Source organism: Prionailurus bengalensis, chromosome A1 (genome assembly GCF_016509475.1).
Source record: "Prionailurus bengalensis isolate Pbe53 chromosome A1, Fcat_Pben_1.1_paternal_pri, whole genome shotgun sequence".
Taxonomy (NCBI): domain Eukaryota; kingdom Metazoa; phylum Chordata; class Mammalia; order Carnivora; family Felidae; genus Prionailurus; species Prionailurus bengalensis.
The window spans coordinates 164,770,107-164,791,533 of record NC_057343.1 but is presented as its reverse complement, the minus strand read 5'-3'; the positions used below and the strand labels follow the sequence as shown (position 1 = coordinate 164,791,533).

General features: G+C 40.6%; 1 protein-coding gene across 2 annotated transcripts; it reads right to left on the bottom strand.

Moving 5' to 3' along the window:
* Positions 1–1,363: 1,363 nt before the first annotated feature.
* MACIR (macrophage immunometabolism regulator) lies at positions 1,364–19,460 on the bottom strand. 2 transcript variants are annotated; one of them, XM_043595028.1, is made up of 3 exons: positions 19,200–19,451; positions 11,384–11,473; positions 1,364–3,879 (listed from the first exon to the last, which is right to left on the bottom strand). In XM_043595028.1, the coding sequence occupies exon 3, from the start codon at positions 3,854–3,856 to the stop codon at positions 3,233–3,235; it is 624 nt and encodes a 207-aa protein (XP_043450963.1). In that variant the 5' UTR covers positions 3,857–3,879; positions 11,384–11,473; positions 19,200–19,451; the 3' UTR covers positions 1,364–3,232. The 2 variants fall into 2 exon arrangements, with proteins under 2 accessions (XP_043450963.1, XP_043450971.1); XM_043595036.1 differs by lacking the exon at positions 11,384–11,473 and having other exon boundaries at positions 19,200–19,460.
* Between the last annotated feature and the right edge of the window lie 1,967 nt (positions 19,461–21,427).

Sequence of the window (21,427 nt, the reverse complement as noted above, 5' to 3'; positions counted from 1 at the left end):
GTGCACCCTTGATCTCTCCACCCCAACCCTTCCGAAGCATTTATGCCACTTTAAACTGCTTGACAGCCTCTCCTCCCACTTTCTTTGACCTAGAACAAATCACTTAGGCCAGGGTCATTTAAAAGTTCCCTTAAAATGTTTTCAATGGTTGTAACAAAATAAAAGTCTTTCCAAGATAAAAGTATGTTAGAATGAGAAAATAAGTAAAAATCCAATGCTTTTCTCAAGAGTTGAAGAAACATTCTTTGTTCAGTTAAAGGCCAATTTGCTTTTGTAAGTTAACTTACAATCTTATAAAAGCTTCCCAAATCCCAAATATTAGAATCACTTAAATAATTATGTTAGAGAAGGAAAAAGACACACATACGGGCATTACATAAGGAGCAATAGCCTGGAACAGTAGCCTAGCTGAGCCGGAGTCTGGAAGATCTGGGGGTTCTGAACCAGTTTACATTTTAATCCACCCCCAAAAGTCTTTCCCTCCTTGACTGCTGACTACAGGAGCCCTGGAAACAGAGGTGCAAACACAGCCAGGTAGAAGTCAGAGGCGCAAAAGCAGCTCACCTCAGATTTGAGCAAAGAGTGAAATTCCACTGCTACATCAGCTGAGCCTCTAAAACATGGTATTTTTCCAAAAAGGAAAAAAATAAATAAATAAAGCCATATAGGATGGCAATTTGTTTAAAGGCAGGTTGTGTTATGGCCAATGGAGCCCTGTTTAGTATAAAATACTAAATTCAATAAAAATTGGGGGGGGGGGATAAAGAGTTCAAAATTAGAAACCATGTGAAAAGTCTATAGAAAATGGAATTTTTTTTCCCTGCAGCTGAAAGTGATCCAGCCTACCCTTTTTTCTTGATGGGATACTACCTACATTAGGAGCACAAGATAATGGAGAGCACAGAAAACAAGACCGAAAGGAGCTCTCCAAACACACTCTGTAAACTACAGACCTAGACTTTCAAAACTTACAACCAAACTGAAAATTATTTCTCTTTACTAACCAGATCATTGCAAATATGTCATATCTCAAACTTCCGACCCCTTCATTTTTGCCACAGAGGTTCACTTGTCTTTAAAACCAAAACGAAAGAGCTACATATTTCTATTTAGCTCAAGAAATTACTTAGGTGCACGAGCAGGGACAGATGTCACAGGCACCCAGTTGTGTTTCCTCATGGACTGAATGCATACCATTGCCATGAATATATCCTTTACCCTGAAATACAAATGAGCTACAAAAGTAATTTTTTTTTTTTTTTTTTTACAAAAATGGGGCCTAAAAACAAGTCCTTAGGTGGAATTCTTGAACAGTAACTAGCCTGCTGATGATGGACCTTGTTTAAAGCACCACACAACAATGTGTGTTTACATCACCCTTTTATTTCATAGTTAGAAATAATACAGTTCCACAGGGTAAATCATCAATAAATAACGGTGTTTAATCATTAAACGTAAAAATCCCAACTCTTTGGCATCTGACAGGATTCTATTTCTTGTCAAACTAATGACTGTATAGATATAGTTAATCTTAGTGATCATTCGTCAATACAATATGTTACAAAGGTGCAATTTACTTTAAAATATACAACAGCTGAAAATTTCCAGCCCACCAAGAAATCTGACCAACACAGTCTTAAGATATGGGTCAACTTCCCCAAGGCTCTTTCACATGATTTGCCTCAGTGAAAGTATAATAAATGTTGATTTAAAGAGTTCCTAGGGTTTTCTAATACTTACTCTGCTCTACATAGAGTTAGCCATTCATTCTGGCTAAATAAAAGTCATTATCTGCACCAGGAATGACCCACTCATTAATAAAAGGTGTTCTTATTTTATAAGCAAGATGGCTAACACCTAAGAAACAGTCTCCAAAATAAAATTTCAAATAAGCAGTTCTATGCTGCCAGAAATGCCAATTCGGTAATAAATTGCACCTTCAAGAGTCAAAAAAGAAAAAAAAAAATAGAAACTTTTACAAAAGGTTAAGTTACATACATTTTCCTCAAAATATATTCAAGAATAGTTGAGCTGTATTTGTTACTAAAGCCAGGGCATTATTTCTTTAGCAACAAATTAAACCAGTGCAATTGACATAAATTGTTAAGTAATCCAGGATTAACCCATTAAAACTGTAGAAGCCCTTTAGGCTCCCACACTAATCCTAGAAACTGAAATTTCAATGAGCGCTTTGAGCTGCACAGAACTAAAACTGGAATGACCCGATGCCATGCTGAATGGTATCACTTCATACTTAGTTTAAGCATTCGATAGTAGAAATCATGAGTCCTTCTATTAAAGTTTCATTCACTTACAGAACATTCAGATGCAAACAGTATTATGCCTATCATCCACAATTAAAAGAATCCTTTCCATTTTAAAGTTCCAGATGAATTTTAACTTAGAAAGTAAGCACTAAGGAAACTTTTTTAACTTATGAAAACTTCATATTGGAAACTTTCTGGAAAAGCTTCCCCCCACCCATTGTAAAATAAATACTTTGTATCCCAAATTTAATTGTATTAAGACACACTTTAATAATGCTATAAAGAAATATTTTACAGCCATAGAGATCAATAACTTTCCATGCGGAAATAAAAAAATTCATTGCTCAATAGTATTATTGAGGCAAGTGAAGAAAGATTATTCTCTTGTCAATCTGAAATGTTAATTTTTTCAGTGCAAAACCAGTTATAAAATCTTTAAACTCAATATTTAAAAATAAAAAGTGGTCCAATTCAGCAATGTTCAAGTTCTAAATTTCGTAAAACAAATCATTACATACATTTTATAGTAAAATACAGAGATTAAAGAAGTACTTGAGTACTTAAGGATATCAATTTCTAATGAATCATACCAAGTCAGCAACAACCAAGCATATAACATTCCCAATTTGAGTGTCAGAATCATAAAGATGGTATTACTGTACCCGAAGCCGTTTTTCCTAGCTAAAAAGCTATACAGACTAACGGCCAACATTCTGTGTTCTTTGCAGTTGCGTGCTCTAGAATGATTTCCCCCAAAGTACCTGTGATTTCATCCCTGCATTTGAAATCTGATCCAAACAATTTTTCTGTTCCAGGAACGCTGAGCTGATATAACCATCTGTAACATGAAGAGTCCTGTACAGAGTACAACAGTGGGTTTCCCGCCAAGCGCAGGCTGGCCTAGACTGGTCTTTTCCCGCCAAGCGCAGGCTGGCCTAGACTGGTCTGCACTCTCTATAAGTCATTCATGTGTTATTCCTAGCAAACACACGGTCCCCTCTGAGGGTTAGGTGTTGAAGCTGATACTGGAGCACTTCGGTGTCCGCTGGCTCCTTGATGTTCATTTTATCTAGATTGAGGTAGTCCAGAGATTTGGAGTGAGCCCTCTTACCTTTAAGAAGACAAAGAGGCAGGGGCCCATGGAGGGCCTTGTAAGGTTCATAAGGTAAAGATTTAGTGCACTTATCTCCCGAGCTGGGCATCCGCCTTCGCCTCCTGCCATTGACCGCCGGAATCTCGTATGGCTGGTAGTACCTACTTCTGGTTTTATACAAACGAGAGGAACGTGCAAGTCCTGCATCCAGCTGCTTGGAGCGCATGGAAGGCACAGCTTCTCCCTTACTCTCTTCACCTCCTGTGCACTTCTGGGCTAACTTCAGGAGTTCCTCACCAGTTGTGAAGCCCACCAGATAGTTAGAGTCCATGTGCAGGATCTGGTAGCCCGACACAGTCCGGCGCATCGGCGAGCACGGCGTGCTGGAACAGCGCGGCTTCTCTGCTTCTGCCTTTCCTGGGGAGCTCGCCTCCGCCACAGGCAAGGGCAGGGTGGCCAGGGTACTTCTGGACTCTCCATTAACATCTACTTCCATCTTAGGCACCAGTCTGCGCACCCCTGAAAGCAAACAGACTCAGATTGTAAAGGTATAAGACACAGAATCCTGGGCCACGCTGATCATTTTAGAAGGCTCAGGGAGCATGAAGTAACACTGGCCTGAAGAACAGCCAGTGAACAACCGCCAGATTTTTATCTGTGTCCATAAAGCATTCCAGAGCAGGCATAAAATGACTACTACTTCTCTGCCTTCAAGAACTCAAAGGCAGGTTAAATTAAAGTCTGGAGTACTACTAAAAGGTTCAGACAAGAAGCAAACAGAAAACAATACTTCTCTAAATGAGGCACTCCACACAAATCACACAAAGTTTATTCCTCCATGTGCTATTAAGCAAATCAAATACAGATCTCAACATTAAGCAAATAAAAATACACACAGTTTATTTACCAAGAATGCACTAAACGTTCCCAACCTGAAAATTTAAATCTTTACATTTTCCATCATTTAATTTAAAACAAGCACTCAGCTCCTCACGCCCACAATTTTTTCAATTGTGTTTAAGGGACTTTTATGAAAGATAAAAACCTTTCTGCAAAGGTTCCAATCAGACCCAATTTTTCTTTTTAAGGTATGGGGAGCCTTCAGGGAAAGTTCCCCAAATGTTGTAAATGTTGTTCCTCCCATACACCCAATGAATTGTTTAGAGCAAACCATTTTGTAGTTTAAAAATAAACCCCAATCCAATCCATCAGGTCATTTTTAACAGTGAATTTATATAAAATATCAGATGTACTTTGATTGTTTAATCAGCTATTGCTCTGAGAGTTATTTTATTTTGCAATACCTAAAACACTGTACTTTTGAATAGTATAAAAAATGGCAGAACAATTCTCAATGAATGCTGGTATTATTCACCACGATGATCACATTACATAGTTTGGAAAACCCTACTGACACCAAGTACCACAAATAATGGCCACGTTTCTAGAAAGCCGCAGATAAATCAAACTTTGGAAAATAAAATACTAAGGAAAACCGAGTGGCCGTGTCATTTCAGAGAAACTTTATTTCTACTTGATCATCAATCAGAAGTAGAAAACACAGTTTTAAGAATCTCAGATGGCTAATCAAAACGATGTCTAAGAGTCAACTATTAAGATGTCAACTTTAAGATGAAAAATTTATTGAAAAATAAATTTATTAAATAATTTTTATAAAATCTCGTTGTAAAACAACCTTTCCCTAATTGAAGCTCTTCCCAAAGTTTGGGTATTCATTTAAAATCCAAGCAATTCTAAAGCTTAATTTAGAAGAAAAAAAAAAAAAAGAACCTTATTCCCTCATTTACACGCTATACTTTCCTTCATTAGAAAATAAACCAAGACTATGAAGAAGTTCCCAGATACTATCCTGTCCTCACTACAGCCCACATCTATAGCACAACTGAAAACTAACACTAATAAGAATTCCTGAGATACAGCAAACGCCAAAGGGATCCACAGAACTCTACTTACTTCCTGTTCTAAATCTTAGACTATGCATTCCCAAATTTAATTTAATCAGGATACTGTAGCCCTTCAGACCCTCCAGATTTAAAGCGATTGACTTTATTCTATATTATTAATGTAAAAATAAATTTATATTTGACCGTGTAATTTATAGCTCTGTTAACAGGACAGGAATAGTAGGCGACTATCAGCTACTTTGACATGCATACAAAAACCTGAAGATTTCTTACCTAATCAACTTTAGAGAACCCAAGCCTCATCAAACCTTATGCTGAACAAATGTTGACCCTAAGCCAAATGACAAACTAATTTAATACTTTCTTTCTCGCTAATTCTACAGCCCAGAAGAAGCACAAGAAGACAGATTCAAGGCCTCCAACCTACCTAACCTGACAGGCAGCTATAGGCACGAAGTGTTTCTCTGATACTCCATTCTGAAAGACGAGGAAGGTCAGTGAGGCTAAAATAACCCAGGCTACAGAGGAAAGAGAACACACACCCAGATAGGTACCTCACTCAAGAATGACCCAGGTGATGACACTCCAGCAGTTAGTCCACATTAAGTGACACAATGGTTTAGGTCTCTTCCAAACCTGGTACCCCATGAGAGTCCACAGACCTCCACCAGCCACGTTCCTGCATTCTCATTTGGTACATTATAAACTTCCCCAAACCCATGAATTCACACTCCACCCATTCTGATTTGGGTAATAATTCAAACGGAGCTAGGCTGAAAGTCTTTTTTGCCTCTGAAGGATAAAAATTGCTAAACAAGGTAACACACAAAATCACCACAAAGAAGAGCAGGCACAGGCTTCTGTGATCAACAGAATCACTTGGAAGTGTGTTCCTATACTAAGCCAATTCTGCTGCATCGAGGCAGACCATCAAGAACTGTGAGACTCTCTAGAGGATGAGGATAAAGGGTGGCAGGATACAAAGGTCTGAGAGTAAAAGGCAGAAATTATCTATTATCTAGAAAATAAGCACCTAGAAAATGAGAAAACTTAAGACAGTGAGTAAAGTGATGTATAAAGGTCAAAATCTGATGGAACATGAAACATGAGGTACGTAACCACCACTGCTTAAGTTTCCAGCAGCCATAACATCACACAAAAATATCACCTGGCCTGGGCAAAACTGCCTAACAGGATCTACAGGCATTTACCTGATAGACAATGATTTCACCCAGATTGTCAAACAAAAGGAACAGATGTGGTTAAAGAGCTCTGGAAATTTCAGCCAAGCAGCCCTGGTGTAAGAAACCTACCGTTATTTTGCTAAGGTAAACAACCCGCTCCCTTGTTAGAAAACACCAACGAATGAGAAAGTCAAAGAAATAAGCATTTCTAATACACTCTAACAAATATTTAGCCTAGTAACTAAGGTCAATACTCTACATCAGATTTCTGAATTATAGTCTCACTGTGCTGGAACATAAAAACGCTGTTTGAAATACACATAAAGCTGCAACCTACTCAATCTCTCTTGATGCACAACTGTAAATTCTGGAGAATTGTGCACGTTTTTGCTACAAAAGCATCAGTATTTCTGCTCCAAACAGTACGAGAGTCTCAAAACTAACAGCTCTTTTAGGTGGCTTCACTGGTTTCTGCAGTGTGCTGCCAAATTCATGAGAACATCTTCAGACCTTAATATTCACGTAGGAATGAATGTCAATGCTGCAACAACCTGAACTCTTGCAGACCACTTAGTTTTTTTTGTTGTTGTTTTTTTGTTTTTAAAGGATCCTTTTTAATTAATATATTGCCTTTCTAAAGAGCATCCACTATGCAGCACTAAGGAAGCTAGGTAGCGGCGGGGTTTCAGAAAAGAGAATGCTGGTTGGCAAATATTTTGTTTTTAGCTAGGTGGAATGCTGACTAAGCAGCATGCCTTCCATTCTTCAATGTGACTGAAAGCAAAGTTTTTATGCTATTAAATTCCTTAGAATTTCCTGACTGCATTTGCACACTGGAGCAAGATCCTGGGAGTAGTTAGCAAATCAGCTTCCACAGGCTATCTCTTAAGTGGGTAGAAGTGGTATAGATCACATCTAGTATGTTCTGAAGAAGTCTAGGTACTTTCTAATTCTGCAATCCTACAGAAAAAAAATAATAATAATAATACACCAGTGACGCTAAAGATGGATGTCCAATATTTCACATTGCAAAATTTCTCACTAAAACCACTCATCAGGAAACATGGCTACCATGACTACAATTGGAGATGGCCTTTGTTTGGCAGAACATGCTTCATATTTTCCCATGACAAATTTGCTTATAGGTTTGTTATTCTTCATAAACTGCTCATGACTAAGCATTTTGTTTCATATCCTAAAATAAACTGTGCATCATAAACGCATACTGCCAAGGTAAAAGATTACAAGAACTCTTGTAAACACTGCGGGTATGTGCAACAGGCACCCTCTCCCACTGCATCAATAAGAATAAACATGAGGCGGGAAATCAGGCACAATGCTAACTTCTGCACTGCTGAACACTAGAAATCAGAGACCAACAATATCCTTATTGATTCCATTAATGCCTTTCATATATAGTTTAAAGCAAAAATAAAAACTGGAAACAGAAAACAGGGAAAGTATTGTTAATAATAACAAAAGCAGCAAAATTTCTGTTGATAGAAGAGTCTAGAACAACACAGTACAATGAGAATAGAAAAGTCAACTTGTAGCTGAATAGTACTTTTAAAAGTGAGTTTCTTAAGTACTTCGAAGAACAAACATAATTCATATATTTTTTAAAAATTTTATATAATTAAAAAAATTTTCTTTAATTCCATATCAAATTGCCTCACAATCTCATCTGTCACAAGGGGACTAACATATACTTATAAAACATGCAAGACCTGACAGTGTTCACGGATGCCATTTATTTCTTTGAAATAGATGAGGATTCAAAATTAGACAACACTAGACAAGGTAACATGTTTTGCTAGAAAAATGTACACAGTGCATACAGTGCATATTTTAAAAACACTAGGTACAGCCTGCAATTATGAATTTTGGTTGCAACTAATGCCAACAGGTACAAACCACAACACACATGTGGGGAACCCAGTACAGCAAGATGAGCACGGTCAAAAGACTGTGACCTGTCTAGAATCTGTTCAGCTTTGAACACTCCCCAGGAAATCTAACTTCCTAAGCATGTGGCACAAGGGGCCTTAAAAAAATATAACCTAAACACCTTAGCTCCTTAGACCAGCTCTGAAAATAGCTGAGAAGTTTCACAATTGCCACACAAAGAATTCTTTTTGAGAAATACTGCATTCTGGGAATTTTTTTTTTTTTAATCAAGCCTATCAAAAAAAAGTCACCACCAGTAATCAAAAAATTGTTCCATATGTTTGAACCGCTTTTAGTAACACACAGCAATCCCATTTAAAAGAAAACAGATATAACTGTCTAAATATACAGAACAAAAATGTCACCATGTGAACCAAATCCTTTTCAAGAAATGAACCATTTGGAATAAAGCCGACTCTTGGAAAATGGGGAGTCTCCTAAGCATGACTACTGTCAATCTAGTAATATCTAGAACCACCTAGTTTTAATGCCAGAATGATTTTTGGATTGCATGGATGCTGAACTTCTGAAGCCATGAAGGCAGGGGCCTGCCCAGAGTCAGGCAGACATTTCCTGGTTTCCTGTCTCCATCAACTTCATCATGCTGGGCCTGCAGCACATGGTTCCCAAGCTTGTACACATGCTAACATCATCCAAGGAGCTTCAAAAAATACTGATGTCTGTGCTCTACCCCAGATCTGTGATTTAATTCATCGGGGGTACAGCCTAGGGTCTGAAGTTTACAAAAGATCTCCAGGAGATTCTACTATGCAGACATGTTTGGGAACTTGTCAGAGAACTTACCTAGTAGGAGAATTTCACTGCCTTTTTTGTTTGTTTGTTTGTTTGTTTGCTTTCAATCAGTGATTATTGTCATATTAGTGGATATCATTTTTGTATGCTCTGAATTGCTAACAACCTATCCCTAAGACCTTTAACTTACTGTTTCTAATCCATTGTGGGCTTAATAATGATCTGCTAACCAACCTTGTTAAAACCGGATATAAAATAAAAATAAATCAGTGCTGAATGAGAACCAGGCCCCTTCATCTGCACATACTTTGGTACAGTTACTTTAGTTTCTTAGCAGCCTCTGTCAGATACAGCTCTTTGGACAACAGTCTGGCAATTACTTGTACAGTTAAATAAGTACTTATTAAAAAACCCACCTACCCAACTTGTAGGCATTTACCTACTAAGAAAAATGAAAATATATGTTCACACAAAGACCTGAATGTGAATGTTTTTAACAGTTTCATTCTTAATCACCAAAAACTGGAAACAATCCAAATGTCCATCAACAGGGAAATGGAAAAAGAAACCATGGTCCGTCCATACAGTGGAATACCACTCAGCAACAAAAAGGAGCAGACTAGCATTACACAAGTGAAAGTTGCAGACAGAAAATGCTACATACTGTGTGATCCTATTTATAGGACATTCTGGAAAAAAATCAATGACTACAAAATGCTACAAGGGGGGGTGATTAAAATATTCTACATATTGACTGTAGTGGTCTTTCTACAACTGGATACATTTGTCAAAACTCATCAAACTATACAAAAGGGTGAATTTCACTATATATAATTTATATGTCAATAATTCAGACTTTAAAAATAAAAGAAGTCTATCACATATTTCCAAGTTTTTGACTGTCCTACTTTTAAAATTCTTCACATTATCTAATCTCAGAATCAGAAGGAATCTTAATGGCTGTTACAGTGTGTGTTTGAACACCTTCAATTACAAGTAACTTACTGCCTCTTGAGTTGGTTCATTTCACCTTCTGCAGCTATGCTAGACTGTCCTATCATTTATAAATATATCTATAATTATGTATACATGCATTTGTCTACAGACATGGATCTGGAGAGAAAGATAGAGACAAACAGACACACACATTCCTGTAGCTTCTTCTCACTGCAAGTAGTTTTGTGCTTTATTTAAATCAGATGAGTTAATAACCCAGCCACAGTATTTCTTACTCAGTATCCTCTAAAAGTATTTTGTACTTCTTGCTTTCTTTCTCAAAACTGAAAATGTAGTAATGTTTCCATTTTTTCAATGTTTTAAAATGCATTTTCATAAATCTAATAAGCTATATCTACCTACTGACACCAAAGTGTTGGTTTTCCCCCATCATTCTTTTGAGTCATTCTGCTGCTGACTGCTAATTTGGAAATCACTCATTAGGAAACTAGATTTTTTCCCCCAAGGATTCCCCCCACCCCCCAAGGATTATGATGACTCTAATTCAAACGAAGGACCTACAAAAACATTGCCCAAGCAGGACATACCAAAGCATGAACTCACACTAACACACTTTTTAAAATGCTAAAAGCTATAATGATCATTATTAAATGTTTTTCACCTTCAAAGAGATGGAGTCACATGGACACCTGTGTTAGCACAGATACACAGATGACACACTGAAAAAGAACTAAAAGAAGACAACAGCACTGCATAATTTGAACGAGTGTAAATTCATGGAGTAATAAAAGGAACGTCATACTTGCCGTGAACTGCTACATGACCAAGTGAAAATGATGCTCAATTCAGTCACCTGTTTGCCATTCTTTATGTGGGATAATACACAACTAGAACTTTTTGCAAATTATTGTGCCAATCCCTAGGGATTCATGTTTTACTAAAATCTCCCTGAAATTAGAGCAACTACCTCTTAACTACTCTATTTTGAAATCTTATTCCATAAAATGTCCTGTATCTTATAGGAAATAAAAAAAAAAAACCTACTCAATCAATGAAGCAAACACTTCAAGATAGTAACAGTCTCATTCTGCAACAGTAATTTCAGTTCTCATCATGAAAAAATTCGTAATTGTAGTGTACATATTTGTAATGATATACTGACATTTCATGTTCATTGTTTATGTGGTCCTTAAATTACATTATGATACTATGTTCACACAACTGGTTAAAAAACAGAAAAAGCAAAATATAACTCACCAGACTAAATCCCAGAAGATGTCACTGTACAATGTCCAATGAGTCCCAAGGGAACACAGGCATACTATTTTTTCTGCTCTACTCCAGATACTAAACATGGAATATAAAAATAAACCTTTAATATAACAAGTAACACAACTTACAAAGCAATTATAAGAATTCTAACTGCAAAAGAGGATGAAACTAGCAGGAGGTACTAACACCAGGTACAGGTTAGAGAGGACACAATATTAATTCATTTCATTAAAGCAATTTGAGTTTGTTCGGCTAAATTTTAACTTCAAACACTTTATCATGTTTGTTCCTCTGTATTCTGCTGCTGAAATTCTACCTTGAGACTAAGAGCAGCTAACTGGACTAAAGACAGAGACACAAAAACTTGGGGGGTTCAAAGTCGATTCCACCACCAATTCGTGTGTTCAAGAGATTCAGAGTATCCTATGGAAAAAGTAACCCTGAGGCTGAGGTCAAAAGAACAGGTCCTAGTCCTGGCCTTGCTAACAACGCTGCCTCTTGACCTTGCATCAAGAGCAATTATTTAATATGAGGACAGTACCACCCTTCCTCCTCATACAGTTGTTGTATGGATCTAACGAGAGGAGGCAGGTGAACATATTCTGCAAAGTCCTTTATGGATGTGTGATGTTATTGTCATGCAATTAATTTTTGGTGTCTACTCATTTTAGCCACAAAATAGCAACAATTAAAAATCCTTCATAAGACTGCTGCTCTGAAGCAAATAAACGGAAAGGTCTTGGAAAACAATGCCCTTCCTTCCTTCCTTCCTTCCTTCCTTCCTTCCTTCCTTCCTTCCTTCCTAGCAACAATTTGAAAAACACTTCTTTGGAGTTACCACAGTGCTTAAGGTTTCTAGCATCTCCTTTGCGTCTTCCCCCTACCTGGGAAGGTAATGTGTAAGAGAATCTATCTGTATCTCCTACCTTCCTAGTTAATTGGCTTAACTTCTTAAGGCTAAGAAAATTCCCCAAAGTCCTTTCCACCTGTAAAGATTTCTTTGGTTGCTGCATTTCTGTTGTTGTGTTTATCTTGGGGTGAGGGAGCCCCAAACGAGCCTTGTGGAGCCACTTCACCCCCACAGGTGCACAGGCCCGACACAGCGGCTACCATGAAACATGCCCAACTGCAAACAGCAAGGGAAAAGGCAAGGACTTTGTCACTTTATTACTGTCCCCTTGCCAGGACTGAAGAGTTTTAGCCAAAGGAAAGGGATAATTCCCGAATTAAAGGGATCTGCCCCTGCAGCTTGAGGAACTGGAAGGAGTTCGTGCACCAAGAACGGTCATCCCGAGCAGCTCACACGTTTATCAGCCTTCGGAACGTGGGTCCACTTAAGAAACAGACACGCTCCCTGCCACCGCCTGTGGCACAAACCCGGTTCAGACTGGGGAGCCAAGACACCTCGATGATGAACACTAGCTTCTCCTCCAGCAATGCAGCCTCTGGTTTTTACATAAAGTGAACTGTGATGTCACGAAGCTGTTGCCTGACAATACATTCTTTATTTCATACACTCACCCCTCCAAATTTCCCCAATACTACCGTTAGAAAGCTCAACTTGACTTCTTTTCTTTTGTAGATGTTTCTTTATTTTTGATAGACAGAGTGTGAACAGGGGAGGGGCAGAGAGAGAGAAGGAAACACAGAATTTCAAGCAGGCTGCAGGCTCTGAGCTGTCAGCACAGAGCCCGAATGGGGGCTCGAACCCACCAACTGTGAGATCGTGACCTGAGCCGAAGTCGGAGGCTTAACCCACTCAGCTGCCCAGGCACCCTGGCAACCTGACTTCTTAATTCAAGTAAATTGATTTTTAATGGAGAAGGGAAATTAAAGAAGAAACTAAGACTTTTCAGCACCTTCTGGACGCCAAAAGCCCTACACCATTGTTTTTCACTGCATCTTAACTTCTACTCCACGAGGACGTATCCTCCCCAGTGTAAGTATTCCATCAGGTGACGCTGTCTGAACCCGAACCCCATCTCGTCTGACTCCAAAGCCCACTGACGTTGCTTTATATACATGTGGCCTCTGTTCAGCCATAAGCCCGGATGTACAGCTTTTTACACAATAACCATGTTCCTGAAAATGTAAATTAATTTCTGTAAATGGAATTCTATTTCCAATGTGTGGGGAGGCACTTTATTTTAAAGCTTTACTGCCTCACTTGTGAAATGATTAGAGGGAGGTAGTTTTAGCTACTAGTTCTAGTGTTATTTCCAACTGGAAAGTGTTAGGATGTCACAGCACATAGTGCAGTCTTCCACGAAGTCATTCTAAGTCACGGGCCCTTTCTTCCAGGAGCGGGTAAGATACTTTAAAATCATAAATCGTAAGGCAGGACAAACACGTATCAACCAGTGGTTGGGCATCAAATACAGATCGACATTTCCGCTGAATATTTCAGGACTACATCTATCACAAAGTGAGATAAACTTCATTTAGACTTTTAGCAATTTTAGATTGAAAACCCAGCAGGAGGAACGTGGGAAAAGTCTGGATCTGGTTTAAGTCTAAATCAAAAATCGTTTTCAAAAACAGTATAAAATCTCATACTTTCATAAAATTTGCACCATGTACTTGGTGATACATGCTTCCCTTCAAACTTTTAAATGCACTGAAGAAATGTATTGTCCAACATTTTTTCAACAGCAAAAGAGAAATCAACCTAAAACTTCATTCTGGATTGGGAAACAGAGGAGCCTTAAAGTAATTATCCCACTCGTGCCCCAGAGCTGATGTGGAAGTCTAGGAAATGGTGGTAATTTCATAGTAAACAAAGTGTAGTAACTGATTATCCCTAATAGGGCACTGCCAAGCCAAAAATAGAATACAAACACGGAGTCCAAGGGAGCCACCCGGGCAACACCAAGGTACGGAAGCTCCTTTCCTGGTCTCAGTTTTACTCATTTCTGACTTTGCTTTCTGTCAGGCGTGTACCACCTGCTATCTGTGCACAGGGACTAAGAGGAGGAGGAGGATAAAGATGATGAAAAAGGGGAAGAATCAAAAGAATGAGACCAGACACGAGTATAAGAATATAACTTCTTTAAAGAGACTGCCTATAAAGGAAACTAGTTACAAAAACAAACAACAAAACAAAAAACTATAGTAAGGGCTTACCCTCATCTACTACAAACAATTAGGAGTCTAATATAAAAGTTTCCAACAGATTGGGATTTTTAATAAAAAAGAAACCAGTATTTTTGAACACCTTCTTTACGCCAAAAGCTATAAGCGATTTATAGCTACTCCCTGAGGAAAATACTACCCCCATTTTAAAGTATTCAATCAAATAATACTATTTGAGAGTCCAAGCAAGAATCTCAATGCCTACCAGTCTGACTCCAAAGCCCACGGTCACTGTCATAATAGGGAAGGTGAGTTAATACGCTTTGTTTACTATGAAATTACCAACCATTTCCTAAATTTCCACTTCAGCTCCAGGGCTGGCGGAGATAATCACTTTAAGGTTCCTCTGCTTTCAAATCTAGAATAAAGTTTTAGATTGAAATAACATTTTTAGAATACTTTTAAAATCTATAAATCTCTTAACACTTGCAACTGATTCTGGCCAATGTTTTGAACATGAAGGCTTGGAGACGTATCAATGCATCTCCTCTCAAAAACAGTCAGCAAGAAGGAAAAGAATTCACGTGAAATTCTTACAAGATGTACTAAATGCTGTGTAGAAAGACAGACTGAAGTAAACAGACCAGAGGCTAGAGTACATAATGCTTCCAGCTATAAACAGCTGAAACAAACAGAAAACCCTGTGACATTATCTTGTAAGCACTGTAAATAGGGAAAACTGAGCATGGCCAAGGACTTCCCCACAGGCCTCTGGATAGGGAGGCCATGAGTGAGTAAGCAAAAGACATTCAACACATGACTGCAAATGAATCTTCTGCAGATAGAAAAGTTTGCAAACTGGGGCGCCTGGATGGCTCAGTCAGTTAAGCGTCCAACCTCAGCTCAGGTCATGATCTCACACTCCATGAGTTTGATCCCCGTGTCAGGCTCTGTGCTGACAGCTCAGAGCCTGGAGCCTATTCAGATTCTGTGTCTCCCCTCTTTCTGACCCTCCCATGTGCATGCTCTGTCTCTCTCTGTCTCAATAATAACTAAAAACATTAAAAAAAATTTTTTTTTTAAGTTTGCAAACATTAACTAGGAAGTGTGTCAAATTTCACAGGCAAGGTGATAGATAGCAAAACAGGTAAATAAAGAAGAATGTCCTTCAAAAGTAGGGTGGCCATGTCTCTGTCAGAGCCCGTTCTCTGGCATAATTATTTATAGCACACCCTTTATCTCTCAAAAGTGTCCCAGTTTGGCAATTACATTGTTATTCTACTCAAAAGTAATATTTAACAATGAAAAGGCAATGAATTAAAACAGGGGGGAAAAGGGAAAGAAAGCCCCTTCTGCTTGCACAGTGGCTTCCCATACAGATCTGAGGAGTATTTCTTTGGGTGTATCCATTGAGCCATTCAATTATTCATTTACTCATTCTGTCATTCAACAGTATTTCTGGAGTTTTATTATATCCCAGCATTGTACAGGCACTGGGGCAAATAGAAAAAGTGAAGCTTGGAAGGAAAGACAGACAGACATGGAAATAATATACATCTAATACACAGAACAGGAAACCTGAATGGTCCTGGGAACCCAGAGAAGGGAGTGTTTTTTTTCCCCCAAATGCAGAAAGCTCCCACATGGAAATGTTCAAACCCACACATAAAATCTCTACACTCAAAAAAGCCCTAAGTATCAGACTTCAGCACAGATCCACTAACAAAATAGCAGTAAGAAAAAAAATTAACATCTATCACTTCCAAACCATATGGTTATAAATATGAAGGCCAGGAAATAGCCCTTGCAAAATTCTGGTAAATAAATCCCACTAATCATTAAAGATTATGTTATGAAAAGATAAATTTTGGGCAAAGGAAACTGGTAGAGTAGAGGTTATGAGTTCTAATTCTAGATTCAAAAACACAAAGGAAAAAAAAAAGGAAACAGGGAGTATTTCTCAGAGTAGCTCTTTGAGGACCGATCAGTAATTTTAAAAAAGCACCTGGAAAAAAAAAAAAAAACAGCTATTTTTAAAAGTCGCATTCAGATTAATGAAAATATTTTGCAACCACCAGTCTCAAATATTACTCTAAAAACAAAAAAGACACAGACCAAAACATCTCTCAAGTCACAAAACACTGAGCAGAAATAAAACAGGTTAGCTGCTAAAGCACAACACACACAATGAAAACGAAATGCTTAGCTGTGCCTACCCTACATGATCCTCTTAAAGATTACTTTAATCTTACTTTTCCATTCGTAACTCATAAAAACTAACATCAAAAATTTTAAGAGCTGTTGAGTGTGACTGTTCTGAAACCATCCTTGACCTTACAAACAAATCACTAATCTCACCAGGGTGGTAAGACAACCCATAATTGGTTCAGTAGACAAAAATGTGTTTCTCTTGCTAGTATCAGTTCTTTCAATAGCAACCCCCTCAAAGTGCAGCATTCATTTTCCCCTCTCTTTCTGCTAGTAGAAATTAAAGCTAGATTACCAATGTTGTCTTACCATTATGTGAAGTCACCTTCTACTTTTAGAAAAAAAAAAAAAAATGGGAGTTTCACTACAAATATGACTGATGGTAACTGGAACTGGAGGTCTACATGCAGTCTTTACAAGAAATTTGCCTCCTAGGAAACATAACTGAAATGGGACAGGTGCACACGGTGGAAATGGCTAACCTTCCACATGAAAGCTTAAAACCAGAAACTTCTTCTGATAGGCCTGTGATGAAATCAAGAGTTCTCTCTGGAGGAAAGAGGTGATTCTTCCCCCAGAGGATATAAATGGGCAACAGCAAAGAAAATTTAAACACTGTATACAAAGTTTTATCACTTCTACCACACTACATACTTTTAAGAGTGTACAATAGCTTCCCAAAGCATACAAAGCTACACAGAGAAGGTAAACAAATTTACTGACCATTATGCAAGGTCAATGAATATCCTATGCATCTTATATCTTGGAATAGTCACTATTAAACAGTCTCATTTGCAATTAACTAAAATGCTGACAGAAGCATTTTCTATACACCATTCTTATCAAATCAAGAGGTCTAGGGGCTCGTTAATCCTTGTATTTCATCCTGGACATTTTATTAAGTTTATAATGCATACACAGTTACATGATAAAAACAGTGAAATCTGTGAAACATTCATTAAACATAACTGTAAGCACAAAGCATGGCCTTTAATTAATAAAGTACCAAAAGCTTCTGCAATAATAACCAACACTTTATTTTGAAATCACTGGGAAAATAAACTGAGATCATTTATATCTCCCTGAGAGTGTAACTTCTACAGGGTTAAAAAAAAAACATACAGAGCAACTAACAACTCTAAATTGTAGAGTGGCTCATCTGAGAAAAACAATGTAAAATGAAGTCTAGTAACGTCAGAAATGTTTTGCAAGAATTGCTCTTTGGGCTAGGAGTAGCAAGCATGCGATTAAATGCTACTGCCTCCATTCTTCCTCAAATGATTAAAAAGTTCCCAGCCCCAGTTTTACCTATGTACAACCACCATGCACAGACACTGTCAGCATCTTGGCTCGACACTCATCAGTAACCCACCCGGATGCAAACCGAAGTGGGTGGAGAAGCAGGAAAACCCTAAGGACGTGGAACACTTGCAAGGGGAAAAGGACGGGGCCGTCATTCCCTTCATGTTCCCATCTCCTTGCTGGCAGATTTGCAGATTCCACCACTAGAGAGAGTTTGGCAGCTTCACAATGGGGCCGCCTGCTCAGCGTCTGACTGCCGCCCGCCTGGAAACCCCTTTCCCCCGCTTATCACCCGCCCTACAAAAGTCCACCCGCGACAGGTGGGGAGAGGGCGGCAATGCCCAACAACAAATCTGCCGCTTTCGCTTCTGGCCAGCAACCCGCCCCAATCTACAAGCGCGCCCCTCCCGGCACTGCCGGCCTGTCCGCCCCCGCTGTACCCGCAGACGCGCAGCGGGCGCGGGCTGCGGGCTCTCGGGCGACCTCACTCCCAGGATTGCAGTGGGGGCGAGGAGGGCCAGCGAGATAAGACCTTCAGGGCTCGCCCGTGGGCGCTATCTGGCCGGGGCAGTCGCACCAGGCGCGCGGCCGTGGCGCGCCGCCAGAGGCGCAGCAGGCCGGGGAAAGAGCTACTTCTCAATGGGGCCCCGAGGCCGTCTGCCCCGCGGTGCGGGCACGCCGGCGGAGGAACCAGCGTGCGCGCCAACGCGCCTGGACTTCCGCACCGCCGCACCGCGGGAGAGGCGCTCCGGATCGCCGAGTCCCCTCACCTCCCCGGCGAGCGCACGCCGCGCGCACACGGGGGCGCACGCCCCCGCACACTCACACGCGCTGCACACTCACGGCGTCTCCAGCCCCACCCCTGTGCCAAGCAGCCGCGGGCTCCCCGCACCCCGTAGGGGCCCCACCCAGTTCACCAGACCCCAGCTTCCAGCTCGGGCGCTCAGGGACCAGCCCGCCGAGGCTCGGGGCCCCTGGGGTCGCCTCGTCGTCCACCCCGAGGCCGACCCGCCCGCCTGGGGTTCCCCGGCACCGCGCGGGCACCGCGGGCACCGCGCGCCCGGCCCCGACACGAGGCAGGGAGGAAGGGGCGGTGCCGCGACTGGGCTGGCACCGGAGCTCAGTGACTGGAGCACCCCCCAACCCACCCACCCATCACCACCACCTTTTCTGCAGCACAAAAGGTTGCAGGCGGAACCGCCGTCCCCGTGCAACCTACCGGTGGCCCAGGGCTCTGCCACCTCCGCCGCGCCTGGGCCGCAGAGCCGGAGAGAAGGGCGGGAGAGGCGCAGGGCTGCGGCGCCGAGATCCGGGCAGAGGCCGCCAGCCGAGCCAGCCGGGGACCCTCTCCTCTCCCACCGCGCTCGGAGCCAGCTACCGCCCGGCGTAGTCCCCGCCTCCTCCTCCTCCGCCGCCGCCGCCCGCCTTCCCGCCCTCCTCCCTCCGGCTGCGGAGGCGCAGCCCGTCTGCGCTGGGCCCGCCTCCTGCGCCCTGCTCTGACACCCGGAGGAAGGGCGGGCCGGCCGGAGAAAGGCGCTAAGAGGCCCGAAGTAGTTGGCGGGGGCGGGGGAGTTGCGGACTGGGAAGGGGAGGAGGAGTCGTAACACCTCCTCCCAGTCCAAACCTGCAGCCCAACTGAGGAGCTCCGACTCGCTGGCCTAGGCTGCACGTACGTTTCCTCAGGTGGTGTGGTGATGTTTGTCATTCGTGAGTCTCTGCTTAAAGGACTCAGCCCTGAGCAGACTGAAAGCCCATGAAATTACAAATTTGACCCTTCAAATCTTAGAAAACTGCTAAATATCTAGGGAATGGAGTGAGGTGAATTCAAATTCACATTCTGATTGGATTAGCTATTTTTGAAGCCTCAGGCTTGATCTTTTCCATTCTTGTAAGAAATTCTTTTCTTTGATCAAGATTTTCTGTTCTCAATTCATATGCATCTCCTCCGCCAAACAGGTTCACAAACTCAGTGATAAGAATATATGCCAAGACTTTACACGTGCATTTCCAAATTTACACCTCCCGACAAATTTGTGAGGGAGTGACCGATTATCCACATCCTAAAGGTTTGGAAAGTTTAACTTCCTCGAGGTCACACTTGTACTTAGTGCCAGAGTTGAATCTGAACCCAGCCACTGGAAACACGAAATTGTTTATAGATGTTGCTAATTTATGTTCCAGTCTCAATCCAAGAGAGTTGTTACTGTTCTTTCTTTTTTTTTTTTAACAAAATACTTTATGTGAACACAAAAGGCATAAACTTAAAACAAATTTAAACAAATCTTGATTCAAACTTGTTCCCAAATCTGTATATGCTTCTGATAACATAAAAACAAATAAACCCGAACATGCCTGTTTCAAAAGAGCGATGCCCATCGGCTTCTCCGCTAGAAGACATTTTATACTACCTCTCTGTGTCCTAAAGTAAGTATGGGAAGTTAGAGGGAGAAGAAGACTTTGAAGAATATTCTCTAAAGAACAATTTTAGAAAACACAAATTACTTAAAATTTTTTTTAATGTTTAATTTTTTTTAATGTTTTTATTTATTTTTGAGACAGAGAGAGATAGAGCATGAGCAGGGGAGGGGCAGAGAGAGAGGGAGACACAGAATCTGAAACAGGCTCCAGACTGTCAGCACAGAGCCTGACGTGGGGCTTGAACTCAGGAACTGTGAGATCGTGACCTGAGCTGAAGTCGGTCGCTTAACCAACTGAGACACCCAGGCGCCCCTTAAAAATTTTTTAAAATGTTTATTTACTTTTGAGAGACAGAAAGAGAGAGCGTGAGTGGGGAAGGAGCAGAAAGAGAGGGAGACACAGTATCTAAGCAGGCTCCAGGCTCTGGGCTGTCAGCACAGAGCCCAAAGTGGGGCTCGAACCCACGAGCCACGATATCATGACCTGAGCTGAAGTCGGTTGCTTAACGGACTGAGCTACCCAGGTGTCCCCAAAAACATAAATTATTTTATTTCAAACGTAGATGTGTACATAACTTCTCAAATATAGAACCTGGCACAACATACTAAGTATCAAATAAACGAATGGATTTTTTTTTTTTTTGCATCAGTACTTCAGAACACACTGAAAGTTATTGCAGATTATAATCTGTGTGACACAGCAGTGAATTGTTCTGATGATCATTCTCATAAAACCACTTCCAAAACAATGTGTATATTATATTAGGAAACTTCCTTTCATTCTGTCCTGTCTGAAATCTTAAAACCTTTTCAGAAGAATGCCTTGTACTTGCTCTTTGCTCTGAACGTTTAGCGATGTTTTTTTGACCAAAAGCAACAAAGTGCTGATTTGTCCTTTTTTGTTTTTAAGTTTATTCATTTAGAGAGACAGAGACAGAGTGAGAGCGAGCACCTGTGCTCAAGGGGCATGCAGGGGAGGGGCAGAGAGAGAGAATCCCAAACAGGCTCCTTGCTGTCATGACAGTGCAGA

Bases quoted from the DNA above. Each gene is read 5' to 3' on its own strand.
- MACIR (XM_043595036.1), bottom strand. From the start codon at position 3,856: ATGGAAGTAGATGTTAATGGAGAGTCCAGAAGTACCCTGGCCACCCTG.